Genomic DNA, 21,029 nt, shown 5'->3' with positions numbered 1-21,029 from the left:
CTTGGTGTCTAGGACATGAGGGTCACTGTTCTGGTGATAACTGTATGAGATGGGAATTCCTCTTGCTTTGGGGAGATTTTCTCTTCCTTCCTGTTCCTTCTGCATCTCCAGGACAGGAAGGAAATGAAGCCCCCCTAATAGGACATAGAGGGCAAAAAAAAAAAAAGTTTGGGCTAAATGTATACTATAATTTAAGCATATCTGTATACAATAGACAGAAAGTCCATGCAGATGGAGTAAGTCTTGTGATAGCAGTAACCAGCTCTTAATATTTATTAATTCAATTTTATCCATCCATTTTAGAGTGTGCTCATGCAGGCCTTGGACTGTGGAAAGGATGTAGAGAGTGTCACCAACTTAATACGGAGACATGAAGAAACTCTTCGTGAAATCAAGGTCATCCAGACACAGAAAGAGGTACGTAAGCACAAACTAATACAGCAAAAACCTTGGAGAATTGAAGATCAGGTAGCTTAAAGTGGAACTGAAGTTCCACTGTAAAAGGAAAACAGTGAGCAGGCAGGCTTTTATTGCAGAAGAGACATGCACATTAAAATTACCCCACCTGCCTACCGTCTTCTCCAGCACTCTAAACTGAGCTGAGAGACCCAGCTTACAGTGCCACTGGTCTCTCAGTGCTGGGATGACTAGCCCCTGGGCATGCACAGGAGTGACGTCAACCCCCCCCCCCCCCCCCCAGAAGGGACTTTTGGACAGGTAAGTATTCACCCTTTAGTTCCACTCTAATTATAATAAGCACGTTCATTTTTACATGAATGCAGTGCTTTCAATTATTCATACATAGGGGTCTATTTATCAGTGTTTTCACTCAGGATTCACACGACTTTCACCCAATTCACATTTTTTCAAACGTACATTAGTGTAGAAAATGTGAAACTTGGGTGAAATTATTTGTAAATGGACACCGCAGTGTCTCTTCATTATTCAGATTTAGTCTATGGACAATTTACTATATGCAAATACTTTGAATTAAGTAGTTAAATGTCCAACATATATTGCCAAGTTTGAGGATCTGTTTACAAATTGTTTCCTACTTTTGTTGGGATCTGATCAACATTATTCTCGGAAAATACCATCACTTGCCAAGAACCTTCAGGAACTAAAATTATTTTTTTACATAAATATTCCCTTGCAGGCTCTGCATCAAGAAGCCAAACGTCTGTGCCGTGGAAATTCATCAATGAGTGAACGCCTTACCTCAAAAGAGACGGAGATGACAGACAGCTGGCAAAAACTCCAGCTCCAGGCTAACCAGAGGTATTGGAAAGGCAGCCTAACCAATGCTATTTATAAAGTAACAGACGTATTCCGTGTGTTACTTTACTAAGGGCAGATCATAGATCAGTAATAATTGCATTTCTATTGAGAGCATTCAGCTCCTAGCTAAATCTCTAAAGATTCATTTTTTAAAACAACACAGCTCATTAAGGGTCAGACCAGCCCAAACCAATATACAGAATCATTTTTGTGTAGGTGCCAGCAAGCTTGATTTCCCTGCTGGAAGATCCCAATTGATCTCTTTGAGCATTTCATTTTTACATATAGATCTAGCCATGTGACTAGAAACACATGAAGTAACATACAAAGTGGTTTTCACATTTCCGTGAATGAATTTTTAGCAGAACTTTTCTATAACATTAATTCTGTTTCCTGTCTTGGATACAGTGGGGAGGCGTATGAGCTTCATTCTTGTTTTCACTTGGTTGGGAGTATTTAACGTTCTTCGGGCCCCCAGTAATGGAATGAAAGTGAAGGGAAACTCATAGATGGTGTTATAGAGCAATGTAGTAACGTAGGTTAACCTTTACCCTTTTATTAGGAAAAATAAAATCGAATTATTGCTGTGTATGTTCATTTCCCATTTCCCACTTTCCTGTCCCAGGTAGCACCAAAATAGAGAGCTTTTTTTTTTCATTTCTTTCAAAACATTAAACAAAGCAATCTTTAATGTCTGTATACACTTTCCTCCACATTTTCCAAAGGATAAAATGAGGATAGAACTAAATGGCGCTTCAAACCAGATCCAGATAATTTTATTCTTTGAGATAAAGGTTATTGGCCATGTATTCTCCAAGGAAAATGGACATTATCAGTTTGTAGGATAAGGTACCTAATAACTAGTGTTCTAAAGTAGCTTATACAAAACTCATTGGAGATAGCTTGGGCACACAAATAACCATTTTTTTCTTAAAGTTTAACTCCCTTTTAGGCACAGTTCACACTGAGTCGACCTGTCAGGCGGCATAGCCACGTGACAAGTCACGCTCCATACAGTGCAATGGAACCGTTGTAATCGGAGCAACTCAAGTTGCTCGGACTTAGAAAAAGGTTTCAGTACCTTTTGAGGCAACTTCAGAGCAATCTACATTCACTTCTTTTAGAGAAGTCGTTTGCAAGCCATGCTGAAGTTGCGCTGTATGGGGTGGCTTCAGAGTTGGGCGGCTTTGAAGCTGCACCAGTGTGAACCGACACTACTGATAATTGACTTGGTTTAATAAAGAGGGTGAACACACACTCTTTTACTTTGCTACAAAATTCCCAGGCAAAGAGGTTATATCCTGACCCCTTGACTTAAAGCTGCTATGAGTATGATTAGTGTACATTATTCTATTAAAGAGGATGAAGGAGAAAGTGGAGGAGTTACCTAGGGCAGCCAATAAAATGTATTTTTTAACTAATGCTAGGAAGATTATGAATGACGTTTTAATGGCTGTGGGTGCCCCCTAGAGAGCTTGCGGCTTATTGACTTGATTTGTGGATTTTTTATTTTACATTTACAGGTGCATCTCATAAAATTAGAATATCATCAAAAAGTTAATTTATTTCAGTAATTGAATTCAAAAAGTCAAACTCATATCTTATATAGATGTGTAACAAACAGAATAATATATTTCAAGCATTTCTTTCTTTTAATTTTGATAAATATGGCTTACAGCTAGTGAAAACCCAAAATTTAGTATCTCAGAAAATTTGAATATTACATAAGACCAGGGGCGGACTGATCATTGGGCCACTCGGGCACTGCCCAAGGGCCCCATGCCACTGAGGGCCCCATCAGGGTTTCCAGTCTCAGTAAAACCAGGGACAGTATGTAAAAATTTGTGTTTTTTTTTTTAATCTGTCTCTGAAATGTCCCTTACCGACATCCTTTTGGTCTAAAAATCCTGAGATTATAGCTGCCCCACCTCTCCAGTACCTTCTCAGCCAATAGAAACATGTCTGTGTATACTGTGTGATTGTATACTGTGTGTGTGTGTTTGTGTCTACTGTGTGGCCCCATAATCTCCTATTGCCCGGGGGGGCCCATAAGTTGTCAGTCCACCCCTGCATAAGACCAAAAAAAAAAAAAAGAATTTTTAATACAGAAATGTTGGCTTACTGAAAAGCATGTTCATGTACAGTATAATATGCACTGAAAACTTGGTCGGGGTTCCTTTTGCATGGATAACTGCATCAATGCGGTGTAGCATGGAGGCGATTGGCACTGCTGAAGTTTTATGGAAGCCCAGGTTGCTTTGATATCGGCTTTCAGCTCATCTGCATTGTTGGGTCTGGTGTCTCTCATCTTCCTCTTAACAATACCCCACAGATTCTCTATGGGGTTTAGGTCAGGCGAGTTTTCTGGCCTATCAAGCACAGTGATACCATGATCATTAAACCAGGTATTGGTACTTTCGGCAGTGTGGGCAGGCGCCAGCCATGTCCTGCTGGAAAAATGAAACCAGCATCTCCATGAAGCTCGTCAGCAGAGGGAAGCATGAAGTGCCCTAGAATTTCCTGGTAGAGGGCTGTGTTGACTTTAAACTTGATAAAACACAGTGGACCAACTCCAGCCGATAACATGGCTCCCCAAAGCATCACTGACTGTGAAAACGTCACACTGGACTTCATGCAACTTGGATTCTGTGCCTCTCCACTCTTCCTACAGACTCTGGGACCTTTATTCCCAAATGAAATGCAATATTTTCCACAGTCCGTGATGATTTAGGGAGCTGTGTCATCTCTAGTGTTTTATCAAGTCCACTCTGTGTGTAACGCATCTATATAAAATATATGTGCATTGCTGTTTTTAATTGAATTACTAAAATAAATTAAATAATTTTATGAGATGCATCTGTATATCAGTGGTTAGGGGAAAACCCAAAAAACAGTTTTGGGCTTTGCCTTTATAATATAATCATCTTGACCAGTTAAAAGCATTTGTAATTGTCTGGTCTTCTGGTCACTGAAAATTTTAATTCCTACAGTGTTTTCTTAGACTGATCCATTTCTTATAGCATCTGATTTTTAATAATGTTTACCATGACATTCAATCACAGGAGAACCATGAGCTACAACGGAGTGCTCCATAAATTCGGCAAAATATTGTGATCTCTGCATTTATAAAATCAGCACTTAAATGTTTCTCATATTAGTGAATACCCCAAAACAGAAGTTTTATAAGAAGGTCTGGTTTCTACTGTACTGTTTTTGAGTAGATTTACCACCTTGCAGTCTAGTTATAAATGTTTCACCTAAAATCCACATAACATTGACCCATAATATAGGGCTCGTTCACATCAGCAGTCTGCATGCAACTGCTGATGAGCAATATTGAGGCCGATGGTGTGCAATGTGAAGCGGTACTGCAATATGCTGATTACAACACATCACAGTGTTTAACTTTTCTTCTATTTAATAGTCACAAAATGACATTCTGTTAATTTTTATGAACCACAAAAGGCATGTCCATGTGTAACCAATAACATTTCTAATAACATTTCTAATACCTTCAAATGGTACAGAATAGATCAGAAGGTAAATTTAGGGTACACGTAATAGTCTCAGAATACAGTTGATTTGGAGATTATCTATGCAGTGTATCCTCCAAGGGACAGACAGCTTGCAGTAGGTCCTGGAATTGCCTATACCATTTTCCATTTTCACAATATAAAGAGAGGAGAAAGAAGAAAGGTTAACCGAAAAAAGAGAAAAGGGGGAGGGGTGTAAGGGGGGGGGAGGAAGTTGGGGGGGATCCTGGGTCAGGGATGGATGTCAGTGTATCAGACAGTTATTCATTTTACAGCCATCCGATAGTCATGGGCCAAGCACGGCTAGACCTTCTTCAGAGAGGATAAACAAATTCCACAATCTCCATAGCTCAGAGTACTTTTCGTGCTTATGTTGTGGTGAAAGTGTGAGATCTTCCATCTTATTGATCTTTTCCACTTTGTGGAGCCAATTTATGGAGGCATCAGGTTTTTCCATTTGAGAGGGATGCATGACTTAGCTGCATTTAGCAAATGGTGTATAATTGATTTCTTATATATTTTTGCCGGAATAGGCGTAGCATGTAACAAGAAAAAGGCTGGATCGTCAGGGATCTTGTAGTCAGTGAATATTTTAATAATGTTCCGTACTTCCCTCCAATATGGCACTATCCTAGGACAGGACCAGAAAATGTGCAGCATTCTACCTCATTCCTCCTGGCAACTCCAGCAGCAATCAGCCACCTCAGGATAAAATGTATCTAACATCTGCGGGGTGTGGTACCACAGCGTCAGTATTTTGTAGTTTGTTTCCTGAATCTTTGTCCAGATGGATGATTTCAGCGAGAACCTAATAATATTTTGTTGTTGTCATCGTGAACGCATGGTTCAATTCCTTCTCCCATTTCCCTACCCAAGGTTAATGTGGTTGTTCTGGGGTGGGGTAATCAATAGGTTATATTTTTTTGAGAGCACTTGTTTCAGTACCCCATTATCTGAGCAGTATTCTTCAAATGGGGATAATTGTCGACCAAACCTCTTTGAGGTCTGTAGGGAGTGGAAAAAGTGATGGAGTTGTAAGGCACTCCAAAAAGGCAACCAAAAGGGACCGGAGGGCTCAGAGTGAATACATTTTTAAATAGACCCCTTAAAGTATATCTAAATGTTAAAAGAAAAAGTTTTGATTAAAGTAGGAAGGTGTTATAGCTTCTGTCAGGTTTATATTACGGTCTGTGTCCCCACAGTGAGATTTACCCTCTGTGTTTGTCTTGTTGACCATCATCACCAGGACTGAAAATTTGAGTTGTCGTCTGAATAAGAATAGAGGGGAAATCTAGGTGTCTTGCCAACTTTCTAAGAAGGGATTTCCCATACTTTGGAGATATTTTCTTTCATGTCCTGTTCTGTACATGGATTAGGATTGTTTTACAGATCAGCTGTAAAAGCTGCTGCTGATCTGTTACATGTGGTTCCACAGACCAGCAGACAAGTTGTTGCTTGTAGCCCAAAAATCTAGCAGGAAAGTCAATATGCTACTTGTGTTCCAGAACTCAAACATGCACAGCTGTCTTGGTTCTTATAGTTCCACAACATATGCTTTGTTCTTACCTTGTTCCTGCACTGAACTGAGTGACACGGGCTTCAGTAGGTGTCACCTGCTGATTTAGAAAAGTCAGCTAGATCATGCCGCAGCTAATCACAGCAGGGGCGGCACCCTTCTCCAATCGGGAGGGTTTCCTTTTTTTGCCTTGTCTGCTTAACTCCATACAGCCTGTGGCTTGCTCCCCGGCCAATGCTTCTGCAAGCTGGATGCTGGGCCATGTACTTGCCTGCTTTCCTCCATTGGTTTTTGAGTATCTAATACTAGCTTAGTTTCCTGACTATCTGAGTCTGCTACCTGCCCTTACCATTGGTTTCATTCCTGGCTATCAGTCTGCTACCTGCCTTAACCCTTGGTTTCATTCCTGACTATCCAAGTCTGCTACCTGCCCTGACCCTGACTTTGTTCCTGGTTAACTCGATCTGCTGCCAGACTTGAACTCTGACCTCTACCAGTCCTAATGTGCTCGCAACCAGCTTCATCTTCTGGACGGTCACTGCAGGTTACTTCTTATTTCAGACCCATTACCTGGTACCTTTTTGTTTCTAAGTTCTTATGTAGGGTGAAAGTAGGAATTGGGACCTGGGGTCAGCAAACAGCAAAATCCATCTTCACCATTAGGAGCTCTGGTGAATATCCGCTGGCTCTTAGACTAGGCACTCTGACGATCCCGTATCAATTGCTGTAACCTGGGATCATCAGTCTACTTATTCAAGTCTTGATCCTACTGCCAGGTCTGATCTGCCCTGTGGTGGTGTGTTTTACTGTGAACTGAACTCTCTTTGGTATCCTTCAAAGTGTAGCTAGAGGTGTCATGTTGACACAGCCACTGCCTTGATAACAAAAAGCAAAGGGAGATATCCAAAATGAGACACAGGGGGCTTAAAAACATGACCAAGTTTTAACCCTTCACTACTCTATTAAAAAGAAAATACTTTAGATGGGCTTTAACTAAATGAAGCAGAGACCTTGTTATATTGTTACTTCAAGCCTTAGATTTTTCCCTAGCTGCTGCCATTCATATCATCACCACTGCCCCCACCCTGTTTACCCTCTTCTGTCTGGCAGCACAAGATATTTTAAAGATAAAAAAAAAGTAATTCCAATTGATAAATTACTGATATGTTCACAAGCTAGTATTAAGCAGATTTAAGGTTGTTTGCTTGTTAGCAGCTGTAAAGATCTCGGCAAGCAAGGAATGGCAACCCTCTCAAATGGGCATTCTATGACATCCCATGCTTAAACTGCCTGCCCATATCTGAAAAAAAAAGAAACACTAGCAAAAGGAGTTGGCTCTCTATCAAGGTGAGTGATAATACCCAAACATATAAATCCTGCAGGATTTGTAACTTTGAGTTTTTAACTTTATGACATTCTAATAGTGAGTAGATTCATCAATCAATAATAAAAATCAAGCAAAGGTTATTTTTTATATTCCCTGTATGAATAAGAATAAACCATTGGTGTAAAGACATATGACTGTCTGTGGTCCGAGATCAGAATAATTGATAGCACAGTAAGCTGGGCTGTGCTTTAATGTCTAATCCTTTGTGGTTGTATTTCAAAAGACTGTAGCTTTATGGATGAAATATGGAACATTTGTCCATTGCTATATCCCTTCTGGCAGAGAAATTGTGCACGAGCATTATCTGAGTCCACTCTGTCCAGTCCACTGAACAACATGTTTCATTCCTTGGCAGGAAGGAGAAATTAGATGACTCTTACCATCTGCAAAGGTTCAATGCTGATATACGAGAGATAATGGACTGGGTGCAGAGGCTCCAGGCCCTGATGGAAGGGGTTGCTTTGCCAAAAAATGCTGGAGATGTTGAAGCCAAGATTGAAGAGCACCAGGAGAGAAAGGTATGTCTCTAGATGAGTAACCAAACCAGAATGTATTTAAAATTTTTGATTTTCCACATTTTGCTAGATAAATGCAACAGTTTTGTTTTTATTTAGGGCGTTCCCAACTGCTCAGTTTCATTGACTCATAGGAACCATAAAAAAGAAGCTAGAAGTGGTTTCTGTGGCATACCATCACATTTACTTTAATCTACTAACCTGCGTCAGAAAAATAATAGAATGTGTTTGGTTGCTATGGGGCTCTTTTCCAATATTTTCTTTTTTCTGCTTTTGTTTTTAGCTCCAGCTCTGACAAATTAAATATGTAATTTTAAAAGGGAATTGTAGTGTATACAGTGCGGTTTCCTATAATACAGGCATGCCACAACAACCATATTAGATAGGGTAAGGCACTGGCCTTCTAAATTATGAATGGTGTATATGTATTTCCTATGTTTCTTACCTACACATGATTAGGGGTTCCAGAATTTGTATTCTGTTATGAAGAAAGCAAACTTTGGTTTTCTCAGATTTGAATTAGCTCTGGTGTGCGTCCTGGAGCCCAGAGGCTTTGCAAAGCTTTGGATGGAATAAACCCTCTATCCTTAGGTCCATGTCTTATCTGTTTCCCAGATCTTATTAATTAGTCTCAAATGTCCACAAGCCTCTTTATGCATGAGCTAACTGATTGTGAGGTTTTTGTTTTTTCACTCGCTCTCTCTATTCTCTGTAAGCTTGTTGCTGGGCACCAAAACAGGACATATGCTACCTGTTTGCTTATAAAAGTATAATAACTATTAAGTAAGTATAAGTATATAAGTTTAGTTAGTGGCTGGCATAACTACTTTTTTGTTCTATCTTATGGACTGTCTTTGTTTACTGTCTTGCTGAATAAAATGCAGTACAAACCTGTTTGGACTGTTTCTGGATGTCCTTGTCTCTTGCATGGTTTACTGCCGCCACTACCAGTTGAGCATGTTCCCTTTACATTAGATATAGAATCCTACACACAGAATTATTGGGAATGAAGCTAAAAGATGGTTTTAAGTGTTACACTTCACTGGCTAAAGTTTTTGAAAACTTAAGCCAATAAAAGCATTATAGGTGTTAGATCCCTAATATGTTTCAGACGCTTTCTCCTTTAAAAATATTAGTTGGCCAATAAAGGGTTTCAAATTCCACAGCTTCTTTAACCACTTGCTTACTGGGCACTTAAACCCCCCTCAGTCCCAGACCAATTTTCAGCTTTCAGCGCTGATGCACTTTGAATGACAATTGCGCGGGCATACAACACTGTACCCAAATGAAATTTTTATCATTTTTTTCCCACAAATAGAGCTTTCTTTTGGTGGTATTTAGTTACAGCTCGGAGTTTTATTTTTTGCTAAACAAACAAAAAAAGATGCAAAAAAAAAAAAAAAAAATCATGTTTTAATAGTTTGTTATAAAATTTTGCAAACGGGTCATTTTTCTCCTTCATTGAAGTGCGCTGATTAGGCGGCACTGATGGCTGCATTGGTGGGCACTGATGGGCTGCATTGGTGGGCACTGATAGGCTGCACTGGTGGGCACTGATAGGCATAGTTAAGGCGGCACTAATAGGCACAGATAAGGCGGCACCGATGGGCACAGATAAGGTGGCACTGATGGGCAAAGATGGGCACAGATAAGATGGCATGGATGGGTGGCACGGATAAGTGGCACGGATGGGCGGCACGGATGGGCACTGATAGGTACCACTGATAGATGGGACTGATGGGCACTGATAGGTGGCACTGATAGGTGGCTCTGATAGGTGGCACTGCTGGGCACTGATGGGCGGCACTGCTGGGCACTGATGGGCGGCACTGCTGGGCACTGATGGGCGGCACTGGGGTGCAGCACCTTTGAGGCACATTGTGGGCACATTGTGGGCACTGTGGGTGGCACTGTTGGTGGCACTGCTGGATGTCACTGTGGGTGGCACTGTGGGCACTATGGGCACTGCTGGGTGGCACTGCTGGGGGGCACTTACTTTTATTCAGGATGGCACTGCGGTGGGCAGGTGGGCACTGGCAGGGGGCAGGTGGTCAGCTGTATTGCTGGCCGTGATCGGGACTGATGTCCCGATCACGGCCGCCGGTGATCGGCTTTTTTTTTCTCTCCTCGCGCTGTCAGCGCGAGGAGGAATAATAGCCGATTACCGGCTCCGTTCTATCACATGATCAGCTGTCATTGGCTGACAGCTGATCACGTGATAAGGGGTCGGGATCGACCTCTTGCACGGATCGGTGATCAGGCGAGTCTCACGGACTCGCCGATCACAGAGCGCGCCGCGTGCGCCCCTCAGGGCGCGTGCAGGCCGCTCGTACCCGGGACGACGTCAATAGACGTCGTCCCGGAAAAGTAGATCCGGAAAAGTAGATCCGCGCTAATGCCGTCATTTGGCAATAGCGCGGATCCCAAGTGGTTAATTAATGGCCAACATGCTATACCACTCAACTACTACTGTATGAGGAGTCTTGGTTTTGTACGATGGGCCCTCCAGCCATCCCAGGTCAGCCAAAGACATGAGAAGATATTGCTTGATCTCCCAGTATGTCTCTGGATATGAAAAGGAATGGTTGGGGTTCCTAATGTCCTTCTATAATGAAGGGCCTTCTATAGAGCATGAGAGTTCTTGCTTTCCAGTTGAGGGATGTCATGCTGTGTAGAAGGGCATTTAGGAAGAGCTGCTTGGGCGATGGTCGTGCAGGGAGCCTGTGCAAGACGAAGCATGATGGAAGGCTGCTGAATTAAAGCTGTCAAGCTGCAGTGTTCCAGTGAGGCCAAGCAGTGGGAAGTCACCTCTCCTGTGCCATACCATTCCCACATGAACATCATGTTACAAATATCACAGATATGTTCTACAAAAAGGCCTAAGTGACTGTCATTACACTGTAGACTGCGAGAGCGCATTTAGAGGACTGTATGTACAGGCTCTAGACTACCTGATTTCTAAATGATTAAAAGTTAATTCTGGATGCACGTTCAAATGCAGTTGTAATGTGTTTGCTGTGCATTTGCACCACATTTACATGAAGATACATGTATGAGCCCTTGTACACATGGTCAGACATTCTGACAACCAAATCCGTTGGATTTTGTCCGACGGATTTTGTCCGACGGATTTTGTCCGAAACTGTTGCATACACATGGTCGGACAAAGTTGTCGGAAAATCCGATTGTACATAACGTGATGATGTTATTTCGTTACGACGGGACTACGTTCAGGCTAGTAGCCAATAGCTTTGGTCTAGGAATTTGATCTGAGCATGCGTGGCACTTTGTCCGTCGGAGTAGGCTACACATGATCGGAGTATGTCCGATCGGAGCATTTTGTCTGAAAATTTTACCGGCAAGTTGGAAAAGTTGGTCCGTCGGATATTCCGATGGAGACCACACACAGTCGGAATACCTGACAAAAAGGTCCAATAGGACACATTCCGTTGGAATCTCCGACCGTATGTATAAGGACTTAGAGGTGTGTTCATATGCATTCATGTGTGTTCCATTACTTTTTTCTTGCATATGCATTTGTACTGAGTTTAAAAATGCAGTCGACTGCATCTGGTTCAAACAACTCTGAACTCTGAACATTCTGTACCAAGCCAAGGGTTGACTGGACACATGCCTGAAATTAGGCTCCATCTTGTATAAACTACAGTAGCAAATGGTTACTTTGCTAATCAAGTACAAACTGGCAATGGAAAGTGGCAGTTGAAAAAGGAACATTTAAATCTGGTTGGTTAGGAAAGCACAGATAGTTCTTACAATATTTGTCCAGTCTTATTTTGTGGGATGGAGTTGCATAACAATCTAGGTTAAACAAAAAAAAAAATTACCTTAGCATTTTTTGAAGATTGAAAAACTTTTAATATTTAAAAGCACATCAATCAACATGAACATATTTCATACATCATTTTAAACTTTTAAAGTCCAGCTTAGGACCAGATAATGCAAAATGAATCTCTTCTATTCCATTATCGAATTTAGTGTATTTTTTTGCTGCCCCAAATGTTTTTCCTGATCTTACCTGCAACAACCCCTGCTTCCAATGAAAGTGCCCTTACAGCCCTTGAGGCAGATTGATTGAAAAAAGAAAAAGTCAGTAAGAAAAAGTTGGTATGCTACTACTCTGTAAAACTGCACAGAAAATAGGCCACAAGCAACTGGATGGTAGACTAAAAGGATATATTATGGCAATACAGTTAAACAATGCATGAAACCATAAACAGGCTATTTGAACATGTTTAAAGATACTGTACTAGATAGTGTGAACATTGACCCGTAAGATAGCAATCAACAGAACTTTTGTGATGCTAAAGTAAATTAAAACGGATGCAAACAGGGTTGATAGTATCAGCATTAACTAACCCAAAAAGAAGGGTTCTCGTGTGCATACTACAAACATCGCCCCAAAAGCAGGTGACTGTATGCTTTTCTAACAAAGGGGTACCCTTGGAGGTGGCTATAAAGTACCTGGAGCCTAATTGTCAGCAGTAGCCAGCTTTTGTTGGGGCTCTTCTGTAAGGTGGTGCATGTGGAACTGTTCTTTTAAGAGTGTGTAATGGATGGCTGATGGGTTGCTAAGTGAGGAGCAGTCTCTCTAGCATTACTGTGGGTGGTAAGAGTTGTAGCTCCGTTGTTCTACTCACTGCCGCTGGTGGGCAACAGGTCCGGTCCAAGAAGTCTCAGTCCTCACAATTAGGTCCTCCCGATCAGGCCCTCACTGGCGGTAGGCACACACAGCGACAGGCCTTCCCAGCTCTGGTCCCAAGACACAGTGCCTCTCTGTGGCTCAGTCTCTCAGCTCCCTGGATGCTCAGAACACAGCAGCAGGTTTGCACAATCTGGTTTTTAAGTGGCTCTGCTTCTTCTGTAGCGGTCTTTCTGGTGGGTACTGATAGGTCTGATGGCAGGGTTGCAGGTTCTGCATCCCTCTGACAAAAGACACAGTTCAGTTTCAAATTGCCCAGGAAAAGTCCTGTCTTCACCTTCCTGTGTACACTGCCACAGGAAGGCCTCAGACCTACTGTGCCTAAATGTAAATTCAGCCCTTCATGAGTAAATGTAAATTCAGCCCTTAAGCAGGTATTTTAACAGACTATACACCATTTCACTAGAGCTGCACAATTCATCGTTAAAAAATCGTGATCTTGATTCAACACCCCTGACGATCTCTATTGCAGAGTTTGCCAATTCTTTCATATAACAATTGGAGAGACTTATCTGCTCACTCAGCTGTCAAAAAAAAAACATCTGGGTAGTCTGCCACATTTTTAACATGAAACATGGTAACTAACTCTTCCTTCTTAGATCAAAGAGATAAACTTCTGTAAAGAAAAGTTGTAAAGAAAAAATCCAGGCAGTCTGCCATGTTTTTAACAACGTGTAAATGCAGGAAGTTTAACCACTTATGCCCTGTACTCACCAGTGGAATTTCCATCAGAAGAATCTTGGATGGTTTTTCAGACGGAATTTCGCTCAAGCTTGGCTTTCATACACACGGTCACACAAAAGTTCTCTGAACTTTCGACCGTCAAGAACGCGGTCACGTACAACACTACGTCGAGCCGAGAAAATTAAGTTCAATGCTTCTGAGCATGCGTCGAATTCTTTCAGCACATGCGTCGGAATTTTGCGCGGCGGAATTGCCACAGATGATCGGAATTTCCGATCTGATCTTTTTCCGTCGGAAAAATAGAGAACCTGCTCTCAATCTTTTGCTGGCAGAAATTCCGCCAGCAAAAGTCCGATGGATCATACACACAGTCAAAATTTCCGACGAAAAGCTCACATCTGACTTTTGCTGGCGGAAATTCTGCTTGTTTGTACAGGGCATTAAAGTCTAAATCTTTTTCTGACACTTGTTTCTTAAGTTAAAATCAATATTTTTTGCTAAAAAATTACTTGAAACCCCCAAACATTATATATATTTTATCAGAGACCCTTGGGAATAAAATGTCAATTGCTGCAATATTTTATGTCACACTGTATTTGCCCAGCGGTCTTTCAAGCGCAATTTTTTGGGAAAAAATACACTTCAATGAATACAGAAAAAAACACAACAGTAAAGTTAGCCCAATTTTTTTTCTTGTTTTAATGTGAAAGATGATGTTACGCCACGAGAATCGTGAAAGAATCGCGATCTATCTTCTAAGTAAAAAAAATCATGATTCTCATTTTAGAGCAGCAATCGTGCAGCTCTACCTTTCACCTAATGTGTTCTTCTACCAGGCAGAGATCGAAGCAGGCACAGAGAGAGTCAATGCAGTGAAGATCTCTGGACAAAAGCTGAGCAATTCTGGCCATTATGCAGCTGATGAAATACGACTTACTCTGTCCAGTATGGAAGATGCTTGGGATGAACTTATTAATTCGTGGAGAGGACAGAACCTCAAGCTGTGTCAGGCTCGTGACCTGCAGGTAATACCTTTTTTATTTAATTGTCCTATTTCAAAAGTTTGATGACCTGTATATATTTTTTCCATTAGTCCTATGTGTTGAGCACTTCAAGTTATTTTACTCCTGTTAATAGCCATGTTTTTATTAATAGCCATGTTTTTATGTATGTATATGTTTCTTTATTTTTAACAGAAATTTTTCAGTATTGTCGATCAAAGTGAGAAGTGGCTGAATAGTAAAGAAGCGTTCTTAGCCAATGAAGATCTAGGGGTAAGTGGAGTTGAATTATCAGACACCGCTCTGGGCAGCAAATAAAATCTGCCAATAAACTGCTGTCCAGGAAACGGCTTTTTTTTTCTTGGCAATTGGCTGCTCAGGCGCCAGTGCTGTCACCTAGGAGTCCTGGGAGTCCACAGCCATGTGTAAGCTTTATGTAAGATGGGATAGTAGTTTACACAGGAAGACTCCTCATTCATGTGGGTGAGCAGAATGTAAAGGGAAAAAAACAAACATATTGGAAATATAAATTGCTGTGGGGGTCAGATTTAAAGTGTCTCCAATTCTTTGCCTTGTATGGGCAAGATACCTTTTTTTTTTTACATTTTGAAAAATCTAGTTGCCTGGCTGTCACTTTGCAATTTTGAGTCACAAACTCAGAACAAGCTTTCCTATAAGGGGTTTTGACTACCATAAATGTATTGATCTACATACTGGTTCCAAGCAATATCACTGAAGCCAAAATGTCAGAATGACAGCCAAGCAAATGGTATTTTCAGCTGGAGGTCAGCAATTACAATTTCACTGAGTACGTCTAAGTGCTTTTCAGAGAAATAATTGTTTCATTGAAATTGCATTGAGGTTAAGTTATCTGGCTTTAATAAGTGATGCATATTAACAGTGATTCTATGAAGCTGAACAGTAAGCTGATTTTGCCTGCCAAAAGAGTTATATTTCTGGCCATCCAGATCTGAGATTTACACAGCTCTGCCACAAAGCACACCTGGGTCTGGCAGTTAGAAAACCTGTCTCTGTCTTCTCATCACTAGCCTGTGACTGAACAGTAAAAAGAAAAGCAGCAGACTGATAATCTCATCTCCCTGTTACCCTGCTCCTCCGCACAGGACTCCTTGCACTGTAGCACAACTGATCACCTTCTTGTGCTGCTTCTGCTTCCTCCAGTCTGAGCTATGCAGTACAGGGACTCCAATCAAATTCAAGTACATATGCTGATTGCATTTAATAATACATCTAAGGTATTTTTAATTATTACAGAGCTGCAATAGTTTGTATCTTTTATATCTTTTCGGAGTTCAGCTTTAACCAGACCGTAATCCATATATGATACCACATGACATAACTTGTTTTAAATATATAGATGATTTGATTTAAAAGTTGGAAAACAGGTTATGCTTATTTATTCAAAAATGTATTTAATCAGAGTCTGGATAGACTCATAAGTCTGGTTCAGTCGTAGTATGGCAATTACTGGTTAAGATATCAGTAGCAAATTACATAGCTAACCGCAGACTACTTCTCCCACATCTTCTGTTATTTCACTTGAAGGTTTCCTCATTACAGCCAAGATAAATAATGGATCTGACATTGTGGCTGGGGATTCATTTTTGGGTAGAACAAGTGAAGCCACTGTTTGACATATGTACTTCTGACATTAGTATTGTATATAACATGGGCTGTGATAGTCATACATTAAATAGTTTCAGACTTCTCTTATTAGAATGCATTGCCAAACTAAGCTGTCAAGCTCTGCTCTGGACCAGATGGGAGCAAGTATAGGATAACGCAGCCCGTGCATTGTGGGCGAATGTGCGCCATCACCCCAACACCGCCACTGCCCTCCCTATCCATGTGCCCGGCCCCATTCAGGATGCCAGACACATGAATTACAATTGCAGGGATAAGCGGGGTGTGTGTATTGTGAAGCACTTGATTAGAACCAGAAGCGCTAATAGGCTTCAAATTAGGGTGGGCTCGGGGAGCAGAGAGTGTGCCCTGATCCCACCCAGTTGTGTGACACTAGCAAATGAATATTCACTATTCTGCCACATTATTTTCACGGCCAATCAGGAAGACCTATTGGCCAGGGAGTCTTATGACTCCCTGGCCAATCCTGTCTCAGGACACACTTCTGGGTTCCAATCGGCCAGAAAGGAGAATGCCTGTGTCCTCGCTGGAGCAGCCCGACTCCTCCTTCTCCCTGTCTCCTCCATGCCTCTACTAGGAGGTAAGGTGATCGCTGCTGGCTGTGTCTCCCGGGGGGAGTGCTGCGGGATGATCGCTGCGGGGTGATCGCTGCTGCCTGCTGGATGTGTCAGTGTCTGGGGGGGATGCTGTGGGGTGATCGCCGCTGGCCATGTCCGTGTCTCCCGCACGTGAGGGGGTCTGGTGCTGCGGGGGGATCGCCACTGGCCGTGTCCGCGTCTCCCACACGCGGGGGGTGCTGCGGGGTTATTGCCGCAACTGGGGTAGTTGTGTTGGTTGTGCCACCCCCCCCCAGAAATAGTAGGGACCAGCCGCCACTGGTATACTGTATAAATACAGTCATCTCTATATTCTCCACATTCTGTTCCAAATCTTGAAGGCCTCCACATTGCTCTCCCTCATGACTAGTAGATTTATTCGGTAAAGCAGTGCAAAGAGCATCGAGGATGGGCAAAAATTATCTCTTCATCAGTTGGTTTGAATGCAGTAAACTGAACAGAGGTTCCTGCACTTCATACATCCTCACTGCCCTTTGTGTTGCCTCCTTGAATACTCCTTGAAAGGGTGTTGGGTCCATAGACGTACAGGGAAACATTTGACACTCGTGTAGATTGAGTCACATGCCACAATTTTGGAATGCCTCTGTTGGGGACTTTCCAAAGGCAGTTTAAATGCTTGGAAATAATTGTACATTCCAAACTACAGTTGGGTGCCTATGAATCTCTAATAATGCAGCAGCCATCCAGTCTACTCATGGTTCATGTCTGAAAATGTGAAATATTGCCTTCTTTCTATTCTTATCTTTTGACAAAAGATGATTCATAAATATCAGGCAATCAGTAGACCCCCAAATGAAAATACTGAATTGTTTGTTGCTTTCTAGGACTCTGTGGCTAGTGTGGAAAGTCTTCAGCACCAACATGAGAAGTTTCAAAAGGCTCTTGATGCCCAGATGGATAGGATAGATGAAATGGAGTCTTTTGCTACACAACTGCAAGGCAACAAACATTATGACTCTGAGAATATTGCTCGCAAATGCCAGGCAGTGCTGGAGAGGTAAGATATGCATGTCACTCTTGCTAGCCTTATTTTATTAGGTTTCATTAGATATAATATTGATGGATTTGTGATTTTAGTGCAACCATGTAATAAAAAAATACCTGTACTCCTGCAGGCTTCAGTGATGGTGGCTGCATAACTCTTTCTATGAGGATAATTAAAAATGTGTAAATAGATAAATTAATTCAATATTCAGAGATCATGGATCAACCAAAAATTAAATAAAAAATGTTTGACTATCAGGACAATAATAAATTTAGTAAAGGCTTGAAAAACATATAATATGACACAACCAAATACCTACAGCATAAATGTATGATATGCAAAATTGTGATACTACTTCACCTTTAAGAAAAACTTAATTTTATACAGTGAAAAGAGTCCCCAAAAAACTTTCAATAATAGTGATAAAACAGTGTTCTTCTGTGCTTGCTTCTCTCTACACCAATATACTCTGTGTTCCACCACAAAAAATTCACCAGTGCTCCACCACCAGCTGAATGGCATGCTCGCCTTGTTTGTGGACCCATATATATAAATATATATATATATATATATATATATATATATATATATATATTACACATACATACAGTATACATATACAGGTCTACAGCACATGAATCAACGGATCCTCTTTAAGGCTTCCAATCCCCAGGATCGATCATCCACATAAGTCACTAGATGATTCCAATAAGGAACGGCTTCCCTATGTTGCTCACCATAAAATAGAAGAATAAGCCACCAAGAGTGTAGTATGTCTTGTTTATTAATATAGATAAAACAGCTAAAATCTACGTACATTCTTAGGGAAGGACAAAAGGTTTCAGAAACATACAAGCAGTATGTATTTGGTATCGAGCTCCGGATCAAGAATGATTAGAAGGGAGGACCCCCCTCAATGCCAACCGTTATTCGGATTGAAAGTGTAACTAAGACTCAAAAAAAGGCAGACTTTGTGGGCATAACACAAGGCAGTAATTCTAAAAAAATCGATATCTTTATTACTAAAAGTTTAAAAATACACATAACTATGACAAACCAAAAACAACACCCTCTACTAGACAAGATCAATGAATAGACACGGAGGCACAGATCCTTTCATGGAATTGGTGAAAAGTCCATCAATGTACAGAGAAAAGTATATGTATATATCAAAAGTTCAGGTCCATAAGCTCCTCCATGCTTGCTTGACATGCGTTTCGCATCTAATTGCTTCCTCAGGACATACTGGGTAGGTGCTAATTTTGCCTTGAAAATCAGGTACTGGGCAACGCCACACAAGACAAAAGGAAAGCCAAATCAATCCTTCCAAGAGATCAAAGTCCACTTATTAAAGATGTTCAGCTCCCATTTAGGACACCTGGACCGGGGGATCCATCCTCCAGGGACCAAAAGAAACTGCCAATTCTATCAAGAGTAAAGTGGGATAGGTCAGTTGGAGCTCAGTACTGGGGAGTGGGTAAAACAGATGTTCAATTATGGGTATCATAAATAATATCAACACCCCTCAAGAATGGAGCTGTCCCTTTAACACAATCTTGAATAGAACTTGCCTGTCACCAGATTGGAGTAAAGAAGCCGTCTAGTAGGGTAGTGGGTATCCCCCACTTGAAAGCCCACTGGTGGAGCTAAAGCCCAATGCCTGATAGGGTAGGGGCACTTTGAAATTCCAGATAAAACAGGTATTCCTGCTGGCTCACTGCTGGATCGAGACTGATGTCACTTGGCCCCGCCTCCACAAATTACGCCACCCACCCACGTGGTTTCGTCAGGAGGTTTTAGGCTCCTAAAAACAAAATAGGTAAATGGACATTTTTTTACCTGCAAAAAAAATGTGCGTTTATTATTTTTTTCAAAAGGTGAACATATACTTTAAACATTGTTTGTATTGCTATTAAAAAGCTGATTTTATAAAATGTAACTATGAGCTATGACCATATATTTTCTTAACCTAACTCTTAAAATATGCCAATTAAATCCTCTAACTGTAGCATTTAATATCACCTTTAGCCTTTAGTGTTGAAAATATATTTATTAGAATTTTTACAGAAAAAAGACAGTGAACAACATGAGATGAACAAAATCAGTAGACGGCTATAAGTTCACATATTAAAGGAGTCAGCCCGATAGCTATTGCCCATAGCTAGGCTCCTGTTTACAAACATGGTAAAACCGAGAAGAAAGTCTGTCTTCTGACGTAAGGAACTATGCCAATTAACAGTCCCCGTGGTTCACAACATAATGTAATACTTGTAGATTAAGTTAGGTAAAAGAAAGAAAAGAAAAGACTAAGGTAGAGAGAAGAAAGAAGAAGGGGGGGGGATAGAGGAAGGGAGGTAATGGGGTAATCAAGAGAGGACATGTGGGTATAGAGGAGCGTAGGGGAGGGTCGGAGGAGGGTTGAGGGGCACTATGAGTGTCCCTACAAGCTTGACAGCTTATTCATTAAGGTGTCAGAGGAGGAGAAGCAGAGCCACAAGCACAGAATCCAAAAAACAAAAGATCCGACATAACTAAATGCTTTACTTTCGTTTTCGTTTTGACACAGTTCGATACAGATAGGAGATTCAACGTGACTCTGACAATAACAATCTGTGTATAATATTGAACTTATATCATAACAGTCCATTCACACAGGGGCAACACGACTTCCAGCACAACTTTGGGAGGCAACTTGGACACGACTTGAGTGTAAATTACAGCGCGACATACAACATGACTTTAATTGAAAAAAAAAAAACGGCATGGGTTCCCCTTCAAGAGCATACCAGGCCCTTCAAGTCTTGTATGGATATTAAGGGGAACCCCGCGCCAAAGAAAAATGGTTTGGGGGTCCCCCTCAAAATCCATACCAGGCCCTTCAGGTCTGATATGGATTTTAAGGGGAACCCCGCGCCCAAAAAAATGGCGTTGGGGTCCCCCTCAAAATCCATACAGACCCTTCTGGTCTGGCATGGATTTTAAGGGGAACCCCGCACCAAATAAAATGGCGTGGGGGTCCCCCTCAAAATCCATACCAGACCCTTATCTGAGCACGCAACCTGGCAGGCCGCAGGAAAAGAGGGGGGACAAAAGAGCGCCCCCCTCCTGAACTGTACCAGGCCACATGC

At 41.5% G+C, this 21,029-nt stretch overlaps 1 protein-coding gene across 3 annotated transcripts in view; it reads left to right on the top strand.

The window, feature by feature from the left end:
- The window catches only part of SPTBN5 (spectrin beta, non-erythrocytic 5), a 404,631-nt gene that overhangs the window by 300,488 nt on the left and 83,114 nt on the right, over positions 1-21,029 (top strand). For all 3 annotated transcript variants that reach the window (XM_077464540.1, XM_077464541.1, XM_077464539.1), the window contains exons 42-47: positions 304-417; positions 1,157-1,278; positions 8,070-8,232; positions 14,470-14,658; positions 14,830-14,907; positions 17,741-17,913. In XM_077464540.1, the coding sequence (XP_077320666.1) occupies positions 304-417; positions 1,157-1,278; positions 8,070-8,232; positions 14,470-14,658; positions 14,830-14,907; positions 17,741-17,913 (839 nt within the window). The remainder of the gene's footprint in view (positions 1-303; positions 418-1,156; positions 1,279-8,069; positions 8,233-14,469; positions 14,659-14,829; positions 14,908-17,740; positions 17,914-21,029) is intronic.

Source organism: Lithobates pipiens, unplaced genomic scaffold, assembly GCF_037356315.1.
Source record: "Lithobates pipiens isolate NorthernLeopardFrog02 unplaced genomic scaffold, aLitPip1_a1.2 Scaffold_30, whole genome shotgun sequence".
Classification (NCBI taxonomy): Eukaryota; Metazoa; Chordata; class Amphibia; order Anura; family Ranidae; genus Lithobates; species Lithobates pipiens.
Note: the sequence above shows the minus strand (reverse complement) of the source record. Positions and strands in the feature narration are given on the sequence as shown.